Below are 19,002 nucleotides of genomic sequence, written 5' to 3'. Positions count from 1 at the left end.
AACATGATATGGTATGCCATTTAACACTCCTCTGACTTGTGATCTAGACATGTCAGGTGTTGTACTCTTATCAGTAACCTCATTAGAAATAGAAGAGTTACTACCATTTGAAGGTAGCAGTTACTTTCTCCTGCAGGACTGAATGTCAAATGTAATAATAATCCAGCAGTAGTTGCTGTTAATTGAACACTAATGTGATTACACTTTCACCATTGGAAGTGATTGACCTGTGTGCTATGACAATTTTGTGTAGCTGCACTTAGTGGTACTTAAGACCTTTGTGAGATCTTTAGGTTAAAATACTATGTTATATAATACAAAAATCTAAAAATGAATGTTTGGTTTTTAAAGATACAAATTCAGGAATATTTTGATCGTTTTAAATCTGGAGTTACTAATTCTTTTACCAGAGTTTTCTTGTAAATTACTCTGCTTAGAATTAGTACAGACAATATTAGGATGAATGTCCAAAACCTAACCACCTTCTTAGAGGTAGAAATAGTAAAGTCTTTAACAGCTGAAGTTACCTAAGATCACTGCAAGACTAGTTCATTTTTCTTCATCTGCCTCTTTGGGAGTGGCTTATGGATGCTTTAATTCTCCTTTTCTCCATGTTTTTTATTTTCTCCTTTGTTTTGAAAACTTGATTTGTTCTGTAGAGGTTGATTGCCAGAAGTGTTTGCGGAAGAGTTGTTTAAGTTGATGGAAGTATTACAATAAGTATGGGGTTTTGAGAGGGAATGGGTGAACAGGGATGAAAGTGGTAATTCAGGCTGTTACATGGAATTAGATGCTCTATCACAGTAATAGTAATGTTAATGTTTATATATTTATTTTCCTTTTATTTGTTAGGCAACAGCTTAACAGTGATAGCCAGGCAACCTAAAGTTTATATATGGAAAATAGGGAAGCTGAGCAATAAGTAGCAAACATGATCACACTCTTTTGTTGCCCTATACTGTGATTTGCCATAGCAGAATGAGTCTGTGTTTAGATCTGTTTACTTCTAAAGAATATCTGCATTATGCTGCTGTAATTGCACCATGCCATAGCTTTCCTTTCCCTAAATAAACATGTATGTTCCATCTCATAGGAGGGCATCTCATGTTTCATGAAGGGAAACTGTATTTTTATATACTTTATTTTCTAACTTAGCTAACTTTCTAACAGCTATTCACACTGGGTGAATTAGTTACCAGAGAGGAAGATAACATTTTACGCTTCTGTCTGACATCTGTAAAATCATATTTTGTTGCTATCAAAACCTTTTATTTATAAAAAGAGGATTGGAATCTTCAGGATAGAATAGTAGGATAACTGCAGCAAAGTACATTTATGAAGATCTGGATTCTTTATTTAAATTGTACACCTAACCTCACCTGTCCTCTTTGGCATGACTCACATGTCTCTAACACTTGCAAGAGAGTCTGCTAGGGTGAGAAAAAGTTGTTTCATTGTGTTTCTCTTGCTGTGTTATTAAAACAGCTTTTTTCAGGGAGAACTATAGTGAAATAAAGTTCTTATTTATTCAGCTGCTTTCTAAGCTTTCTCTGAGCCCTACTGAAAAAAACCCGAAGCTCAAAGGTGTAGACATTAATTATTTCAGTGTTTAGATATATATACTGTATATATCTAAATATACAGTGTATTACAACTAGCATTTAATGATGCATTTTAAATGGATTAAATTTCCAACTTAAGTTGCAAGATAACTTAGTTGCAAGATAACTTGTTTAAAACCTTATCATTTCATTGTACTGCCCATGAGCCATGCGTTAGGGTCCATTATCCTAGGCTTTTCACAGACAATAATCAGTAACAAAAAAATATTTATACATGCAGGCTCATTTTTTAGATTCTGGTATGTGTCTGAGGAATTCTTTTTCAAAGAGTTTATGTATTTTTTGTTTCCAAAGGTTAGGTTGTGAAACAGGAAAGCATGACAAATTCTGATTTAGGTAGATTGATACCCTGTTAAGCTTTGTCAGCAACTGAAGCATGATTAGTGTTACACCAAGCCTTGTTTCAGCACTTCACAGCATGCAGTGCTATGAAATACAGTTCTTTGGTATAGCACACCATGAAACCTCCTCCCTGTTTACTCTAGTCCATTCTATGCTCTAAAGTTGCTCAAGGGAAGCAACATCCTCTTTACAGTCCTCTTACAAACTATGGGCTGCTATGTAAAAATCACTCTCCTACCCTGGACTGATTATCAGTCAGAAGTTGCTGCTTTCTAACATGTTCAGGAATACATCCCCCAGCTGCCTAGTTTTCAAGACAATGAAATAGACTAGTATTGCTCTCCTTGAATGTTTTACCTGCTTCAAATATCTGCAGATTTGCAGGAGTCTCCAAAGCAGCGTATCTTACTATACAGCCATATAAGGCAAGGTATTTGTGTGAACCACACTTGCAGATTACAAGTCACTGGGGTCTGAATCTGTAAATGACTCATGTTGTTGAGAATCAAGAATACTGCACTGCTGCCCCAGCCCACCCCTCTTCAAAAAAAGACAAATCCATGGTCATGATGATGTCTTTGTAATGACTTCCATTCAGTTCATGGACTGCTTGGACCTGATCATGTGCCATTGCTCTCAGTTTTGCAGTGGATGTAAATTATGCTATCCAAACCTAACTAATATCACTATGCTTGATCCTTTAGTTACTGACAGCCAAGCACTGCAGCCACAGGCTTTTTCTGGTAGGTTTGGGAAATCCTTTTACAAAGCAGAAGGTTTTCCCTCCCACGTAAGAGAATTCTTTAAATAGGCACATTAAAATCAGCTAGTCCACAGAAGCCATTGATACGAAGCAATCTCGCCTGCTATGTCTCAAGCATACTGCTTTTTCCTGTGGATTTAAGATCAGAGAGGAATTTCTTCTGAAATAGGCTGTGCATTTCTGCCTGATTTCCCTCATATAAATCATTCTGGTAGGTTGGAGTGCTAATTTGAGAAAATTACAGAGACTGTATCAAAAGGAATATAAAAATAGGAACCTTTTTCCATGCTTGCTACATTGATTGTAGCCAGTGTTGTAAGGCTCCAAATGATTGCAGAGAGAATACGAGACCAGATTCACTGGCTGGCCCAACTAATCCCTAAGAAGCATCAGAGCTTTCTAAAAATTATGAAGATAGTAAGTAGAAAACTGACATGATGAAGCCTCGAGATTAAAAAAATACTGTTAATGGATTGTGGCCAAAAGAATATTGCCAGAAGGACCAGCATAAAACTGTAACACTATTCAAGCTCAGCATTAGGTTTTAACACTGTGAATAGTTTTCTGAGGGGAATGACAAAGGAGAAATTACAGCTATTTTGGTATCTCCTCAGTCTCAGATTTCCTGGTTTCAGAATCCAATACTATTCCCAAAAATTTCAGTTTTCTTATTCTGGGGTCATTTTAAAAATACTTGTAGAAATCAATGAAGAAGCACTTAAATTTAGGAAATATGTGATTTGCTAAAAAGAATTGGATGAGTGTTTATAAGATTTATGGCAAATAAAGTGGAAATTGTTACAGGTAATCTTATATTCCCAGAAGGCCATGGAAAATACTGACTGCTGATATCAAAAGTGTATTGGACTGAAAAGTCGTCTACATCATCTAGATTTTGTTTAAGGAATATTACAGCTGACCTAGTAGTTACATCTTAATGACCAGTTTGAATCCTTCAGTTTTGGCTGTCGTTTTGAGTGGCCTTTTTTTGTTTTAATGCTCTGATAACAATTATTGGTGTCCCAAAAGAGAGAATTCTGAGAAGGTAGAATTTTCTCAGGGGCAACAAGCTTGACTTTTTTCTTTTTGTCTCCCCAAATAATGTTGATTTTTGGGTAAAGTGAAAGGATTAGTAAAGTCTAAGAAGTACTTGATAATATTTATAGTTACATAGACTGGATTAATGATGAGTCCTTAGATTTTTTCATGTTTGAGTGCTAACATCAAAAGTTTGTTCCAAATTTGCTATTTATATTAGTGGAAGGAAGCTAAAGCCAGTAATTAGTAGTAGTGACACAGTATGCAAGATTGATTCTTCTTCTGCATTAATTTTATGCTTCTCCACCTCACAAGGTTTCACTAGAATTACTTTTTGACTTGTACCAGGGCAAATGAGAAAAATTCAGCCAATAGATGAAATCTTATATTTTCATCTCTGTCTCTAGCACTAGAAGTTAGAAGTCAGCAAAAGATGTTGCCTGACAAAGACTCTCAAAGAAAGAATTGTTGTATGCAGGAAAGAGTAGTACCTCTGGGAACAAGAAGGCATAGTGGAGGGTTAATGAAGATCTGAAATCAATGTGAAGGGGCATTACTCTTTTAAGAGAAGCACCACTGATGCGAAGAACAGTGTATCAGTAGGGTGCAAGCTGTCATGAGTCTGCCTAGGCAAACCCCAGGGAAGCAGAAGCAATGTTCACTGAGGAAATGCTGTTTCTTTTTTAAAAACTGAATCAATTTTTCAATGGATGCAACTTCTTGGCATATATCAGTTTATTTTGTAAGTTTTGTCACATAGTGCAAAAGTCATTAGTTGTATGGCAGAACATACAGAACTGATAAATAAAACAATGCAAGATCTTGGACAGCTTTGTAATAATAAGTCTAGATAAGTAAATGAATAAAGTAGTTACCTTTTAAGATTTTCTCTGCTACCAATGTACAGTACTTGAGCACCTGTTACAGAATGTTTAGGGAACTGTTGGAATAAATACTTCGGTTTTGAGGGATTTCAAATGAAATTCTTGGAATAGTAAGTTAATCTTTCAGTTCTATTAGCATTTTGATATCAGTTGGCCATAATTTCAAAGCTTAAGTACAAAACAAAAAGTCAGTATCTGAATATATTATTTTATCAGTTTTTCACAAGCTATGGGACAGTATTCAGGGCATCATTCTTTTGGAAGTACTCAAAGGTAATAGAATACAGAACTGAGCTTGATAAGATGAGATAATAAAAAAAAAAATTACCTTGTTTCACAAGAATGTTGGCTTGTATTTAGCAGAGTACCATTTCTTGTTACTTGCTGTGAGAAGGTAGAGACTTTTCATGATCTGTCTAGACGTTTTGCGGATGAGTGGGCATGATCCTGAAGAATTTTTTTTTTCCTAGAACTTTGGAAATTTGGGTTCTGATAACAGAGAACATATGTTCTCCATATCTCTAAGACACACATTTTTCACATTGAACTTGGAGGCTATTATTTCCTTTTGAGTAAACAATAGTTGCAGGTATAATATTTTGTTAAGTAATGACCAGTAGCATCAGTCTCCTGGACTGTCTAAAAAGGGGAGTTGGGATTGTATGTGTGTAAACAGAGGATAAATTTATGAAAAAAACAACAAGAACTCTCCTTTCAGTATACCTTCACCTATTTTAAAATGGAAAGAGCTTTGTGTCCTCACCTCAAATGCAGACTAAATGTGAGAGTTGAATCCCTCAGGTTTTTGCTTGACCAAGTTTTCATCTGTTTTCTCCTCTGCGTGTGTGTGTGTGTGTATGTTTGCATGTGTATCTATCCCTAGACAGGCACACACATTCATGTATTTGTTACTGAAATGTGTACATAGTACTTCCAGGACAAACTGGAAATTGTTCTGCTGTATTTCTTTGGTAGTTCTGACTCTATAGGCTTTAACTAAACTTTTAGTTTAGGAGGGCAATGGATTTGTTAGGGATTATTTCCTATTAGCAATTCCCAATTTTAGAGATCACTTTTTAAGAATCTCCATAATTGATAGTACAAATTGAAACTAGAGACAATTTCTAATCTTGCTTTTCTTTTTTAATAGTAACTTCTGTTACATTTGTGGTAACATTAAAGACTTCTTAAATCAGTCTTTCTGAAAGGCAGATTCCTTCCCTCCATTCCATTCTTTCAGCTACCATCAGAGTCTAAATCTGTCAGATTGGTTAACTAGTCATTTTAAAAACATGTTTTGTATACTGCGAGCTTGTACCTGAAAAATTAAAAATACAACTTTCTTTAAAGTGAGCTTAATTAATACAAATTTTCATGTGGATGCATCATCCATTTCGTCTAAATAATACTGAACTGGAGTAAGCACAGTCTGAAATAATGGCCCATATATACATTTATTAATTCAATTTCTATCATAATACCATACTTAGCACTGTTTGTCTTTGAACATAGCATATAATCACTCATTCATAATTATCTCAGTACTCTTATTTATTCTCATTTATTCACCGTTTACTTTAAGGTCTTGCCAATAAATTAATGTCACTATTTCCTTCCTACACCATCACTAAGTTCATTCACATGAGTACAGACTTTGATAAAAGATCCATCTTTTAGTATTTGGAGGGTTTACTGTCTTTTCTATCTTTATGTTGTCCTAGTGTCCTGGGTTCAGTTGCTAATGAGTGGTTCAGTTAGTGGAATGGATGGTAGGTATTCTGTTTAACAGTGTCTTTTAGCATGCAAGGTAAATAATATGCTGAACCATACTCAGATCTACGTACTTTCCATAAAAAAGTGAAGTTTTTTTCTGTTATTCCTCATTTCTGGAACTCTGTATAATTGTCTTCTTTTTCCATCTTCACAACCTTCTTTGTGGTACTTGATTTTTCAAATTGCATATACATGTTGGTGATATGGCCAATATAAAAAATTATTCCTGTTAATTCTGTTGACTGTACATGAGCTATCTGCAAACATAGAAAATGAAGTAAATGTTACTGTTTTGTTTGTTTTGAATTAGGCTCATGCACAGTTAGTTCGAGAAGTTGATGTAGAGAAGGTGTCAACTTTTGAGAACCCGTATGTAGATGCAATAAGAAGCTTATGGAATGACCCTGGAATTCAGGAGTGTTACGATAGACGACGGGAGTATCAATTATCAGATTCAACTAAATAGTAAGTACATGGTGGATACAAAGAACTATGTATCTTTTTCTCTTTCTAACAAAGTAATTTTTACTTTTTAGCTTCTTATATATATGTCTGTGTACATGTTTGTATGCATATGCAGCACAAACATGCCTGAATATACACTGATGAAAATGCATTCAGAGGATACTTTAAGGAGTGGAGTACATCTAGTTTAGGATTATATCCCTGTTTATTTTGCAGAATGACAGTCTGTAATCATTTGAATTCTTAAAGTAAGTTTCTGACTAGGGGTAGTTAATCACTGACGTTTTTGTTTTCTTCTCTTATACCTATTCAAGCCCTTACTCTCTTCTGATGTACACTCACAAATGCAAGCTGGGCAAAAATAGTTTAATGTAGTAAGACAGTAGTGAATACTGGGAAGTGCAATCAAGGCAGACCTCAATACAATTTATAAAAATTGTAATACCCAAGAACTCCTGTTTCCCCAGGTTTTCCCCTTTTCCCTCACAGATTGCTTTTGCAGTCCTGGTGTGATGTAAATAGTACTAAGCAGGGGTTCTTGTGTTCTATCGAACTGCCTTTCTTTTATGGATACAAAGCCTAAACTTTAAAGAACATGGCTGCCAGGATGACAACAGGAAAAGCGTTTCAAATAAGTTAAAAGCTGTTTGTTGTAGATCAACAAGAATAAAAACACCTATGTGACTAAACTGTGTCTGAAACGTTATGCCTTTAGTTTCTTTGGGCAGGAATCTGATAAAATAGTACTGTGAAATTTAACATTGGAATCTCAGGTTTGCCTGAAGATTGACTCCATGAAATTCAGTTGCACTTGAGTAACATAGCATACAGCTCAGATAAAATTTCTCATCTGTTGTCAAAGAAATGAGTGATGGTAAAGGATGGTGACCTTTTGATGTTGACCAACGTTAAAAAATAGTTAGTTATTAAAGCTGTGGCAAAAACCTCCATGGTCTCCGTAAGAATTTTTGTTTCAGCTATGAAAATTATTCTGATGATGTCATTCCAGTCTCCGTTTGTCAGGTGTACATGAATGGAAGCCTCTTATTGAGGAAAGCACAGAAGAACAGAAAGACACCATGAAGTTCCCATTAAGCTCACTGGAACAGGGCTATAGACATGAGAGGTCTGGAATGACATTTATCTGCATAGTAGTCTGAGGATTCTTATCCAGCACAACACTTTATATGTGATTTAGTCAAGACAGACTTAGTAGTATCATGCTGATGCAATTTAGGCATCTGAAGAGCTAGAGGTGCATCACTATCCCCCAAGATACCATAATATGTTTTGGTTTTTAGCAGTAGGAAAACAAGTAGAGTATTACATAAAGTGGAAAACCTCTAAATGATGAAAAGTTCAGAGAGAAGTTTCTGACAATATACTTCCATATTGTTTCCATACTGAAATGAGCGGCAAGCACAAGTAGAAGGTGAAGCAGAGCTTGTCTTATACTTTGAATTTCTTGGTTTGGTAGGTCCTAACTTTGTTTCCACAACAGATGTGATACTGTTTTTAAAGTTGAAATAAATGTATGTATTTTGTGTGCTTGCCTTAGAGGATGAAAATAGAATTAATTACTCTCCAAAGCAGGAAGTAAGCGTCTGATGCTACTTCAGATCAGATTGTGCTGAATACCATAGTTTTGACCTAGTTCTAATGAAATTGTCACCATAGCGGATCTTTTGAGTAGTATTAAAAATACTAGGGAATAATTCATTAAGTAGCTATAGAAGCAAATTTCTAGTACATTGCCTTGCAAAAGGTAAATGTGCTAGTTGATTGGTTATTTTTCAAGCTCAACATGTTTAGCAATTTGACATGAGTTTTTGCAGACTTGGTGACTTTAAGTATACTCTATTACAGTTCATACTATGGATTTCTGCAAAATCTGTTTTAAAATAGAATTGTGAATCACTATATGAGTCTTTAGAAGAACGTTTCTTACATTTGTGCTTGCAGGTAGAGTTTTTTTCAGGTATGTAATTCCAGTAAAAGCAATTAGCAGAAACCAGAAAAACATTGTTTCAAAAATACAGTGTGTATGTTTAGCATTAAAACACCCAAAGAGAATTTGCTAGCTATAAATCCCTGTCACAAAGCAAGAAAACAAAATGCTTAGAAGTTACTATTGGCATTCACAAGGCAATAAGACAGAAATAAACACCCAATGCCCATTGACTTGATGAGTCTTGGTAAGTTCTTCTGACTTGATGTATGAAGGAAGATGATTTGTTGTCCACCAGATCTCTTGTAAGCATATGTGTCAATATGTCCTGTAAGCATATGTGTGAGTATTTTTAAGTGTATGTGTGAATGTCACACATGTTCTTAATTTATCCCTTGCATGAGTCTCTCATCTTCTCAGCAGTTTTTCCGCTGTGTTTTTACAGTAGTAGTATTTTCAGTCTGTTCCCTGTATTGCTTTTTTTTTTACCTGTCAATGTTACCACACATTGTCTTCCTAAATCTCTTCCTCTGTATTTTCTGTTACTTTTATTGTTTGTAAATTCTGTTTCTGGTTTCTCGTATATCCTGTATGTTTCTATACTTTCACTTTCTGTCATCTTTTGACCTGCTGTGTCATTGTTAGCTACAGTTCTGATGTTTTTATACCCAGTGCTAGTACTCTGGAAGAATATATCAGGTGTGTGTTTACCACAAGAGGTGAGGGTGGTGTCTAAGAAAGAAAATTCCCTGTGTCATGGGACTTGATTTGAACCTCTTGAAGGCTCAGCAAATACATTCCATTCTCTTCCCTTGCCCTTGGATGCTCCAAAGATTACGTGTTCACGTTGTTTTTAAAATAAATTTCTAGACTTCTCTGTGGTAAAGTCAAGAGCACATCAGGTAAATGGAGATTATTCACTTCCCATATACATTACGGGGTGACTTGGCCACTTATTACCACTAGACCACTTCCCTTTCAGATACTGTTCACAGTGTGAGACAGATGTAAACTTGACACCACACTGGATTGCTTTAAGTAATAGCTGTGTGAGATGAGATTTTTCAATATGTACTGTACAGGGTGTCAAGACCTTAACCCAAGTGTAAACAGATTACCAGTTAACAGTCTCATTATATTACGGCTTTTAAAAGCCTGAAGAAAGGAGAGGCAACAGTCTTACTATTGTCAGTAAGAGAGACGGCTGTCATAAGTAACATTTCACATTTATGTGACAACTGACAGAATTTAGATTGCAACTAGAATTTGTGGAGATTCATCACCATTTTTCCGCAATATGACACGAAGGGCTTTCCCTTCATGAAGAAAGAGTAGGAAGTGTTTAGAGCTGGAAAGCGTCCTAGAGCCTTGCTGAAAAACTTCATCTTCTTCTGGCCGCATGAAATGGAAGTATTATGTCATTGTATACCTCCAATCAAGGACTTTCTAGATGTTACACAAGCAGTGAGGATATCTGTTTAGTTTCCCTTCCTTGGCTGTTTTTTCTAACACTTCAGATGGTTAAATACAGTTTTCCCTCAAGTTCCTACCCCACTCTGTTAGCTATGCCAGTGGTATTAATAACCCAGTTTGTTATTATTTAATGCACTGCTTCATTAGTCATTAGACATTCTCATACATACATAAGTATGAATATGAGGCTTTTGTTTCTTCATTTTCTATCACTTTTAACAACTTAGTTCCTACACTTACACAGCTGTGCATATACCTGTGATCATGTGAGTTGAGTTAGCTGGACAGTTAGTACAGAAAAGCAGATTCCAGTATTTTGCCATGTAATAAGAGCTCCAGGGTGTGACTCTGAGGACATCTTCAGAATATCACTGATTGTTAACAGGGAAGAATGAGATTAATCCTAATTATGTCAGCTGATTAAAGTTCATGTCTCACCTTTTGTGAAACCATTGCATGAATTGTAGTGCTTTGGTCATCTATTAATTTTTGTCTGACAGTATTCTGTTTGAGTTTCAAGTTTTTCCTTAGATTCAGCTGAACAATTAATTCCTTCATACCTGTCTGTTAAAAATAAGATTTTGCTTCCATGTTCTACTTCTGAAACGACCTTGTTTCAGTGGAATTACTGTGTGCTAAATAGGATGTGCTTAGAGGCACACAAGGGGAAAGATCAGTGTATGAATCTTAAGTTTTTACTATGGTAGTTTTCTCTGTTTGCTGGTATTACCTCTAGCCATCAAAACATTCATTGTTTTATTTGATAAAGCTGTAGGGAATTCTTAGGGCATCATGAGGCTGTGTGAGCCTTTCAGAAGGTATAGCAAATTATGAGCAACAGTGTATGTGATATCTGCACGTCATTGTTTAATAAACATTTTAATACTCTTCATTGATTCTTCCCTTCATTTGTAAAAATGTACTTGAAGGTTCTAAAGCTATAGTTGGGGGCAATTTGTGTTGCAGAATGGTAGGTTCTGCTTTCATGTATTCACAATTTACACAGCCTTACTTGTATAAGGTTTGCAGTAAGATTAAAACAGCAAATAAAAATGAAAGTCTGAAGATTAAGATGAAGCAGCAGAACCATGCTAACCCTGTCTTATGCCTTAGATATAGCCTCAAACATAAAAGGAAGGTCTGAAGTAAGATGGGAAATGAAATCTGCTGCATATTAAAGCATTGCATCCTATAGAAAAACTGAAGATTATGGAGCAGAACTAGGGAAGTTCAGAAAGGGAAGTGGGGTTATATAAAGCAGTATACAGTATGTATTTCTTTCAGGATCCTTTTTTACATGAAGCACTGACCATGTTTTTAATATCTGTATAATTTTTAAACCAGATTTCCTACTAAGAAAAGTTTGCACAAGCATCATTTTTATTTGACGACTTGCTGTTTTTTAGCCTTTCCTAAGGTTGGCTTTTAGCCATGTAGGAAATTGAGGGAGACAGCTAGGTAGGATCTGAGTGGGATAAGGATAAAAAGAACACCGTGCAGACTTCTTCGTACCTCACTGCAAAGATCTTAGGTTTACTGTGTTTACTTTACATTTACCAGTTTCCAGATCTATCTAATCTTAATGTGCCTCAACTTTTCACCAGTTTAAAGGCTCAGAAATGCAAACTGCTACAGAAATTCGGAAAATGCAGCCAATACTTGTTTATACTTAGCTTTGTTCACGGCTTGTGTTTTTACACTGAAAATTTATTCCATTTACTGTGCTGCTGCATGTTAGCAAAGAGGACACTTGTGTCAGTTATTCTGGCAGCTCTGTGAGGTAAGAAAAATCTTGCTATGGCAACTTTAATATTTTACATATGTGGAATTGAAAGACAAGCAAGTTGTATGTGTTTTCAAAAATGCAGAAAAAGGCTTTTCCCTTTCAAAGCTTGTTATCCAGCACTTGGTCAAAATTAGTGCTAGTTTGGGGTAGTCTCATCAGCCAGTTCAGAGTTTTGAAAAAACACACAAACAAAAAACCTGCAATCCCCCAAAACCACGCTGAACAACAACAACAGTATGGAGGGTAGCCACACCCAATTGCAGAATAGCCAAGCTCCAAAGGATGGAGATACATCAAATCTTACTAAATTGTTTACCTAATTAGCCTCAGTCGTAGACTTTGGTTAGGGTTTTATTTTCACTTGCATCACCACTGTATGTCTCTCTATGAGAGAGAGCATACTGTAGAGGCTCATACCTATGAACTATCCTAAGTTTGAGGAAAATACTTTTGTGTGTGTGTTAAACCTGAGAGATTTGGGGTTGAAAAGATGTAAATGTTTATGGTTACAATCATACCTGGAAGAAGTCAGCCATGCGGTATCTGTCTTGCGTGTGGTCGAACACAGTGAAAGCATTTGCATATGAAACTTTGGTGGTAAGCCTTGCTTTTATAGCTGTGGTTACACTGAAATCACCCAACAAACTTTATGTTAAACAACAAACTTTGTTGAGTTTCTTGACATTTGTCCCATCCCTCTTCCCCTGTACTCTTATTCTCCCTGTATAGATTAAGAAACAGTCATGTTGGCTGCTGGCTGGGTGGTAGCAAGTAATTTTTACTGGGTTTAGACTGACCCTTTTATCAGTGCCAATAATTACCTCTATCTCAACATTCTTGGTTTTGTTTTAGCAGTTTCTCTTGGAGTGTTTCTGGTGGGGTGCCAGGCAGATCCCTTCTCCTCAGCAGTGCCTTTCAGAGGGACTCTGCCCTCCAGGTGCTTCTGTGCTCCCAAGGTCTCACAGGCAGACTCCTTCTAAGCACAGGTTTTATTAGTGTGCTAGTGAGTATTAATTCAGCATCTTGATACATCAGTTTTGCCTGATGAGTTTGGGAAGAGTTATTAGGCAGTACTGATGGACAGAGCAATCTTATTTTTAACTTCAGAAAAGGAAACGAGTGTTATAGATGGATGAAGGCTGTAGCTTTTCTACCTTTCTCTGCCCATGCCTTAATGCCTTCTCTTGATTAATTACACTATACGCTAAACTTAGTTTAAAGTTACAGAAATTCGCCTTATGGAATTATTCCTGAGAAAGTGCTACTTTATCACCTAATTACTTGCAACAAAAAGCTGACCTCAAAGGTGCGGGAAAATAGTAGCTCGTGGCTGGAGGAGGGTGTTTGAAGTGCTTGCCCCGTGTTTCTTCATGTTGAAGGTGCTTCAAGACCTCGTTCACTGAAGGTAGATTCAATTAAGTTTTCATGATCTGTCTTCGTTAGGTGATGTAGCTCTGGGAAATGAATTAAGGCTGAATGTTGAGCTACCTGTTCATGGTGGCGGGAGTTATATTTGACTTCTTGAAGAAAGTTATTGGTCACTATATTCAGACAACTCTGGTCTGTTTATTAAGGTTAGGAGTCTCACTTCTTTGCTTTCTGTCTATATGGGAAAGGCATGTAGGAAAGCACAGAGCCAGTCAGTCTACTCCCATGATCCTGCTCCTGCTGTTTAGTTTGAAGTGTGGACAAACAATACCTTTGAAGTGTGCTGTGTTTCAAGGGCATCATTTGCACCTCCATAGCCTGGCAGCTTCCCTGAAGCTGGCTGCAGGCTTGGACCTTGTCATAGGTGATGTAAACTGCATCCAAAAGAAGTACTTCTCTCTCAGGGCTGACTGGAAAACAAAAGGCTTCCTCCCCGTCTCGTCAGCGTGCAGATCACAACCGTGCTGCGAGATGGTGGCAGTTTCTCCTGACGTCAAGGCAGGGACACTGCCAGCAGCTAAATACACACATATTGCCTCAGTAATGCACCTTCTGCCTATCGCTATAGCAACCCCTTGGAAAATTACCTCAGCAGCCACTAAAATTCATTTTTACAAAACTAATTACAGGTATAATTAACTTTTTAAACTTGGTCTGTACTATAAATTTACTCAGACCTATGTGGTTTGGCTTTTTGTTGTTATTGTTGTTAAAAGTAATTTTACTTACACAATCTTCCCTTTTTTCTTCCTTTGTATAATGCCTAGCTGAGTAGATACTGTTTGGGTGAGATGCCTTATAGCTACAGTGTGTTTCATCAAAGTAAGACATTCCTTAGCAGATGGTAAAAGTTTTTTGTATGGGCACAGGATTTGTTTGCCCAGGTGAGCAATATATTTGTCAGTACTTTGTTCAGGGCTGCATTAGATAAGTACTTTAAAGCCATGGTGAATCATTTTTTTAATAAGCAGATATACAAAAAGTCAACAAAAATCTTCATTTTCTTTCAGTCCTCACCCATCTGAGTTCAGAGACTCGAGACATAGCCCTGGCTTCGTAAGTCCTCTTCTGGTTGCAGATAAGCCGGTGGAGGAAGTCACTCCACCCTGCTTTCCTGCTGGATCTTATGGACTTCCCACACCCCAGGCTGCATCCATCAAATAAACTAGCTTAATTTGAACAATTTCAATCGTGTTTCTTCACTATTCCAAATCATTTTGACAGAAGTGTGTTATCAAGCCATTGCACAAGTGAAAGAGCTGGCAGCTGGGGATGGGCAGAGGTGCAGCTAGAGCAGGGTTGGAGCCAGCACAGTTAAAGGTGGAAAACAATTGGCATTAGTTAGCACGTTTTGATGTTTTTATTTAAAGTTGCTGCTTGCTAAATTAATTTAAAAATAAATAAACTATTAGTTTAATAAGCTGTAGGATGCTTAAAGCCTATGCTTTCAGTCTTTTTTTATTCTCTGGTGATCAGAGAATTTCTTTAAACGCCAGCTTTCATGTGGGGAAAAAAAAGTTAAATTTCAACCCTTTTGGTATGAGGAAGATTTGAAAATACAAGATTTTACTGTACCAGTGAATTAAACTATGATAAACCATGTAAACGAAATTCTACATTTTCAGTGTTACAGGAACAACTATAACAGTAATATGTGAAAATTGTGTGGGCTGGTAGTATGTCTTTAAATATTACTGGTATTCCAGTTGTCTTTTCTTTTTATGTAAATAGTCACTTGTATTCATTTACATATTCCCTCTCAGCATTTTTAAATAGTGAGTCAATCCAACAATCAGTTATTCAGAAAAATCAGACTGTCACCTCACCCCTCCTGGTGCAGTGCAAAAATCTGTTCTTGTACTGGGAGAAGAGAAAGTGTCGTGGGTTTTGTCTATGTGGTACTATGGACATAGAGGTATAATGTTATGCAATTAGTGCAAAAGTCATGATAATGTGTTTAGAGTAAGTATGTCGATTTGCTCCCACTGGCATTTTAGGAAGATCGTACCCTACTGTGGAGAGATGGATCGTTTCTGCAATATATCAAAAATCTTCACATGTGGGTACAGTGGAAAAGAAAGACCCTGATGTCAGTTCCAATGATACATGTTCTAACCCAAAGATAATAGATTTTTTTAATTAATTGTGTTACTTTGTTTTATAGTTTACATGAATTTTAAGAGAGACGTAAGGAGTCTTCGGTGATTTTGGAGTATCTTGAAGGGAACTTTGTGTTGCTGCTGCAGGAAAAGCTTTCAGTCTGATTTTCAGAAACATGTTTAATCCCCTTGAAGTTGATAGCAGAATGTGAAGTTCCATGTCCTCATATGGTAACAGGAAGTGTAACTGACATGCAGAACTGTTGAAGTCAGTAGCAGAAAATACGCCTTTGCTTCAGAGCAACAGTGCAAAAACTTCATGAAAATCTGAATTCCAGCACAAGTAATTCTTTAGTAGAAAGTCTCTGTTAAACAAACCAACCAAATCAAAACTTAAAAGAAAATTATTTTTTTCCTGCTTAAAAATCATTTCATTGACTATCTGCTGTATGCTTACAGCATAAAAATAACAATAATGAAACATTTAAAAGTAAGATTGTATAACAAAGAACTGGGACATTTTCATTTAAACAAATGGATACAATAATATGTTTATTAAATTTTAAGTTAGAAGGCAAAGTGGTAGGGGCTAAATGTCATTATTCAAAACCAAAAAATGCAAGATGTATTCTAAATTGCTTTTGTTGGACTGTAGATTCTAGTTATGATTTGTCAGTATCACAAAGATTTCTTGTTAAAGGATTTTGTGCATGTTATCTGATTCTTTTTTCCTGTGAGAGACTCTTACTGGTTTTGACACTGCTTCCTTGATTCTGGGTTTGAATGTATAATTTAGGACACTTCTTAGAGAGCCCAACATCCTTTGATCTGTTAAGTGAAGAAATCTAGGGGAAAAAATAGGACTCCATAAGGATGCATAAGGACTCTTCTGTGAACTGTATAGGCTTTGTAAGGTGCTATGGATGAAATGAGTGAGAGGGTTGCTGTTTAATAATTGAATGAGCAGAACTTGAGCAGAACGGAATGAGGATGAGGAAAATATAGTTATTTTTTAAGGATAAATTAATGCTTCTGGAGCTTAATGACATCAGTGATTTGTGTTAGGACAAAAAATACTTGAAGTGTCCCTTTAATGGTTTCCAGTAACACAAGTGAGATTTAAGTATTTAATAATGCGCCTTGGCATTATTGTCTTTCTAAAATCAGCCAGATGTGCATTACAGCATGCCTTGGTAGCATGCCCACTGTGCTGATGATGCAGAGGTGTGGTAACTAGGCTCACATTGGAGACCACAGCTGAAGCTTGCCAAAGGAATGTAATAAGACAATTGTGTAAATGGGCCACCTGCTAATTTACTCAGTTAAAATTCTCCTGCTCACATGAATACCACTGTAGCATGTAATGACCTGCAGTACTTCTTTGTACCCTTCCAAAATACAGTCACAAAACAAAACCAAAACCAATTTTTTGAGGGTAGGAGTGAAAAAGAAGCTAGTTCAGGGTCTCTGTCTCAGGGTTATGGATTTCATTCACTTAACTTTTCTTCCCCGCCCTCCCAACAAATGGATGATGTGCTTGTCCATTCTGCTTTTTGTGTAAGACACCTGCGGGCAAATGAAGTGTTCAGACTCTCAAGCCTTTTTCTTACTGGCAGAAACTAATCAGCATTCTCAGAAAATAATTTTCAGAGTAGTAACTTCTGAATTATCTGAGATACATGGTTCAATATGTCTTTCTAACCATGTATAACTTTCTCACATTCAGTTTACTATCGGATTCTTTCATGAATAAAATCATAGGGAAATACAATAATTTTTTGGCTCCTTCCCAGACCAAATTAATTTTTCTGTATTTTTGCTGTAAGGTAGAAATCAAACTGTTCTGGTTTTTGTCATTGTTCAGGATAACTTGCTCTTGCTATTTGATTAAGAAATCATTCAGAGCATCTAGAAGAAGTCTAATTATTTCTTGTGTGGGTTTATTTAAAAAGAGCACCTTCACTGATAAGTACAAGGAAAATAACATGTTCAGAGCTTAGTGATACTTCATCATCATTCAATAAATTAGAAGGCCATTGCTCTCCTCCCCTGGAATGAATGAGAGCATCCGTAGGTTAATTTATCTTTTCAGTGGCTAACTCTAGGTCATTCTTACGCTGGCAAGTAACCAGATGCCCAAGAACTTCATCTCCTGCAGCAGTCTGTCTCCCAGGCATCTACCATGGGGAGACCCCAAGCTGCCAGGTGCACTGATTTCATGAGATGTCCAGCTCCTGGACCCAAACAGGCTTTCACACACACATTGATACACCTCTTTTTTGAAGCTTGTCTTAGGAGAATTAATTCAGACCTCCAGTACAGTGGTACATTATGGTTGGAACCCACTGTTAAGCAATAGCACTAGAGTTCTGTGTTGTGGTTAATGATCCTTTACAAGCAAATTTATAGCAATTTCAGGTTCTTTGCTAACTGACTGGGGTGTATTTTAGGTACTGCCAGCTGTCCTGGTTTCAGCTGGGATAGAGTTAATTTTCTGGTTAGTAGCTGGTACAGTGTGTTTTGGATTCGGTGTGAGAATAATGTTAACACACTGATGTTTTAGTTGTTGCTAAGTAGCATTTATCCTGTTAAGGATTTTTCAGTTTCCCATGCTCTGCCAGCAAGCAGGTGCACAAGAAGCTGGGAGGGAGCACAGCCAGGACAGCTGGCCTGAGCCAGCCAAAGGGATATTCCACACCATAGAACATCGTGCTTAGTGTATAAACTGGTGGGAGTTGGCTGGGAGGCACAGATCGCTGCTCAGGCATTGGTCAGTGGGTAGTGAGCAATTGCATTGTGCATCACTTTTCTTCGTGGGTTTTGGTTTTGGGGGTTTTTTGTTTTGCTTTTGGTTTGATTTTTATGTTTTGGGTTTGGGGCTTTTTTGTTATATTCCTTTTCGCTGCAATTATTAGTATTAATATATTTCATTAGTCTTATTGTGAGTATTATATTTTATTTTACTTCAGTTATTAAACTGTTGTTATCTCAGCCTATGAGTTTTACTTTCTTTTTTTCAGTTTTCTTCCCCATCCCACTGAGAGCGAGTGGGAGTGAGTGAGTAGATGTGTGGTGCTTAGTTGCTGGCTGGGGTTAAACCACGACACAGGCTCTTGTTAACTTAATCAGAAGTTTCAGTGTGAATGCAGGACTTTCAGGTGCCAGAGATCCCACTAAATAATCAGTGCTGCCTTCTGATAACAAGATCCGGAGAGTTTTTTAATTTGTCAGTGGGTGGCGTTTTCCTTTTTTAAAATTTTTTTTTTATTTAATCTCCAAACAGTACCATTTATCCTCCTATCATTTCATAACTGATAATGATCTATTCTGTAGCAGTTCGCTGTTCCTTGGGAGATTCATGTTTCTCTAGCCACATGTCTA

At 36.7% G+C, this 19,002-nt stretch overlaps 1 protein-coding gene across 1 annotated transcript in view; it reads left to right on the top strand.

Moving 5' to 3' along the window:
• Positions 1-6,732: 6,732 nt before the first annotated feature.
• Positions 6,733-19,002, top strand: part of LOC104168960 (guanine nucleotide-binding protein G(q) subunit alpha) — a gene marked incomplete at its 5' end in the record, with an annotated part of 36,809 nt that continues 24,539 nt past the window's right edge. Inside the window, one exon of the mRNA XM_009709747.1 lies at positions 6,733-6,887. Within this exon, the coding sequence (XP_009708049.1) occupies positions 6,733-6,887 (155 nt within the window). The remainder of the gene's footprint in view (positions 6,888-19,002) is intronic.

Source organism: Cariama cristata, unplaced genomic scaffold (assembly GCF_000690535.1).
Source record: "Cariama cristata isolate BGI_N322 unplaced genomic scaffold, ASM69053v1 scaffold3141, whole genome shotgun sequence".
Lineage (NCBI taxonomy): Eukaryota > Metazoa > Chordata > Aves > Cariamiformes > Cariamidae > Cariama > Cariama cristata.
Note: the sequence above shows the minus strand (reverse complement) of the source record. Positions and strands in the feature narration are given on the sequence as shown.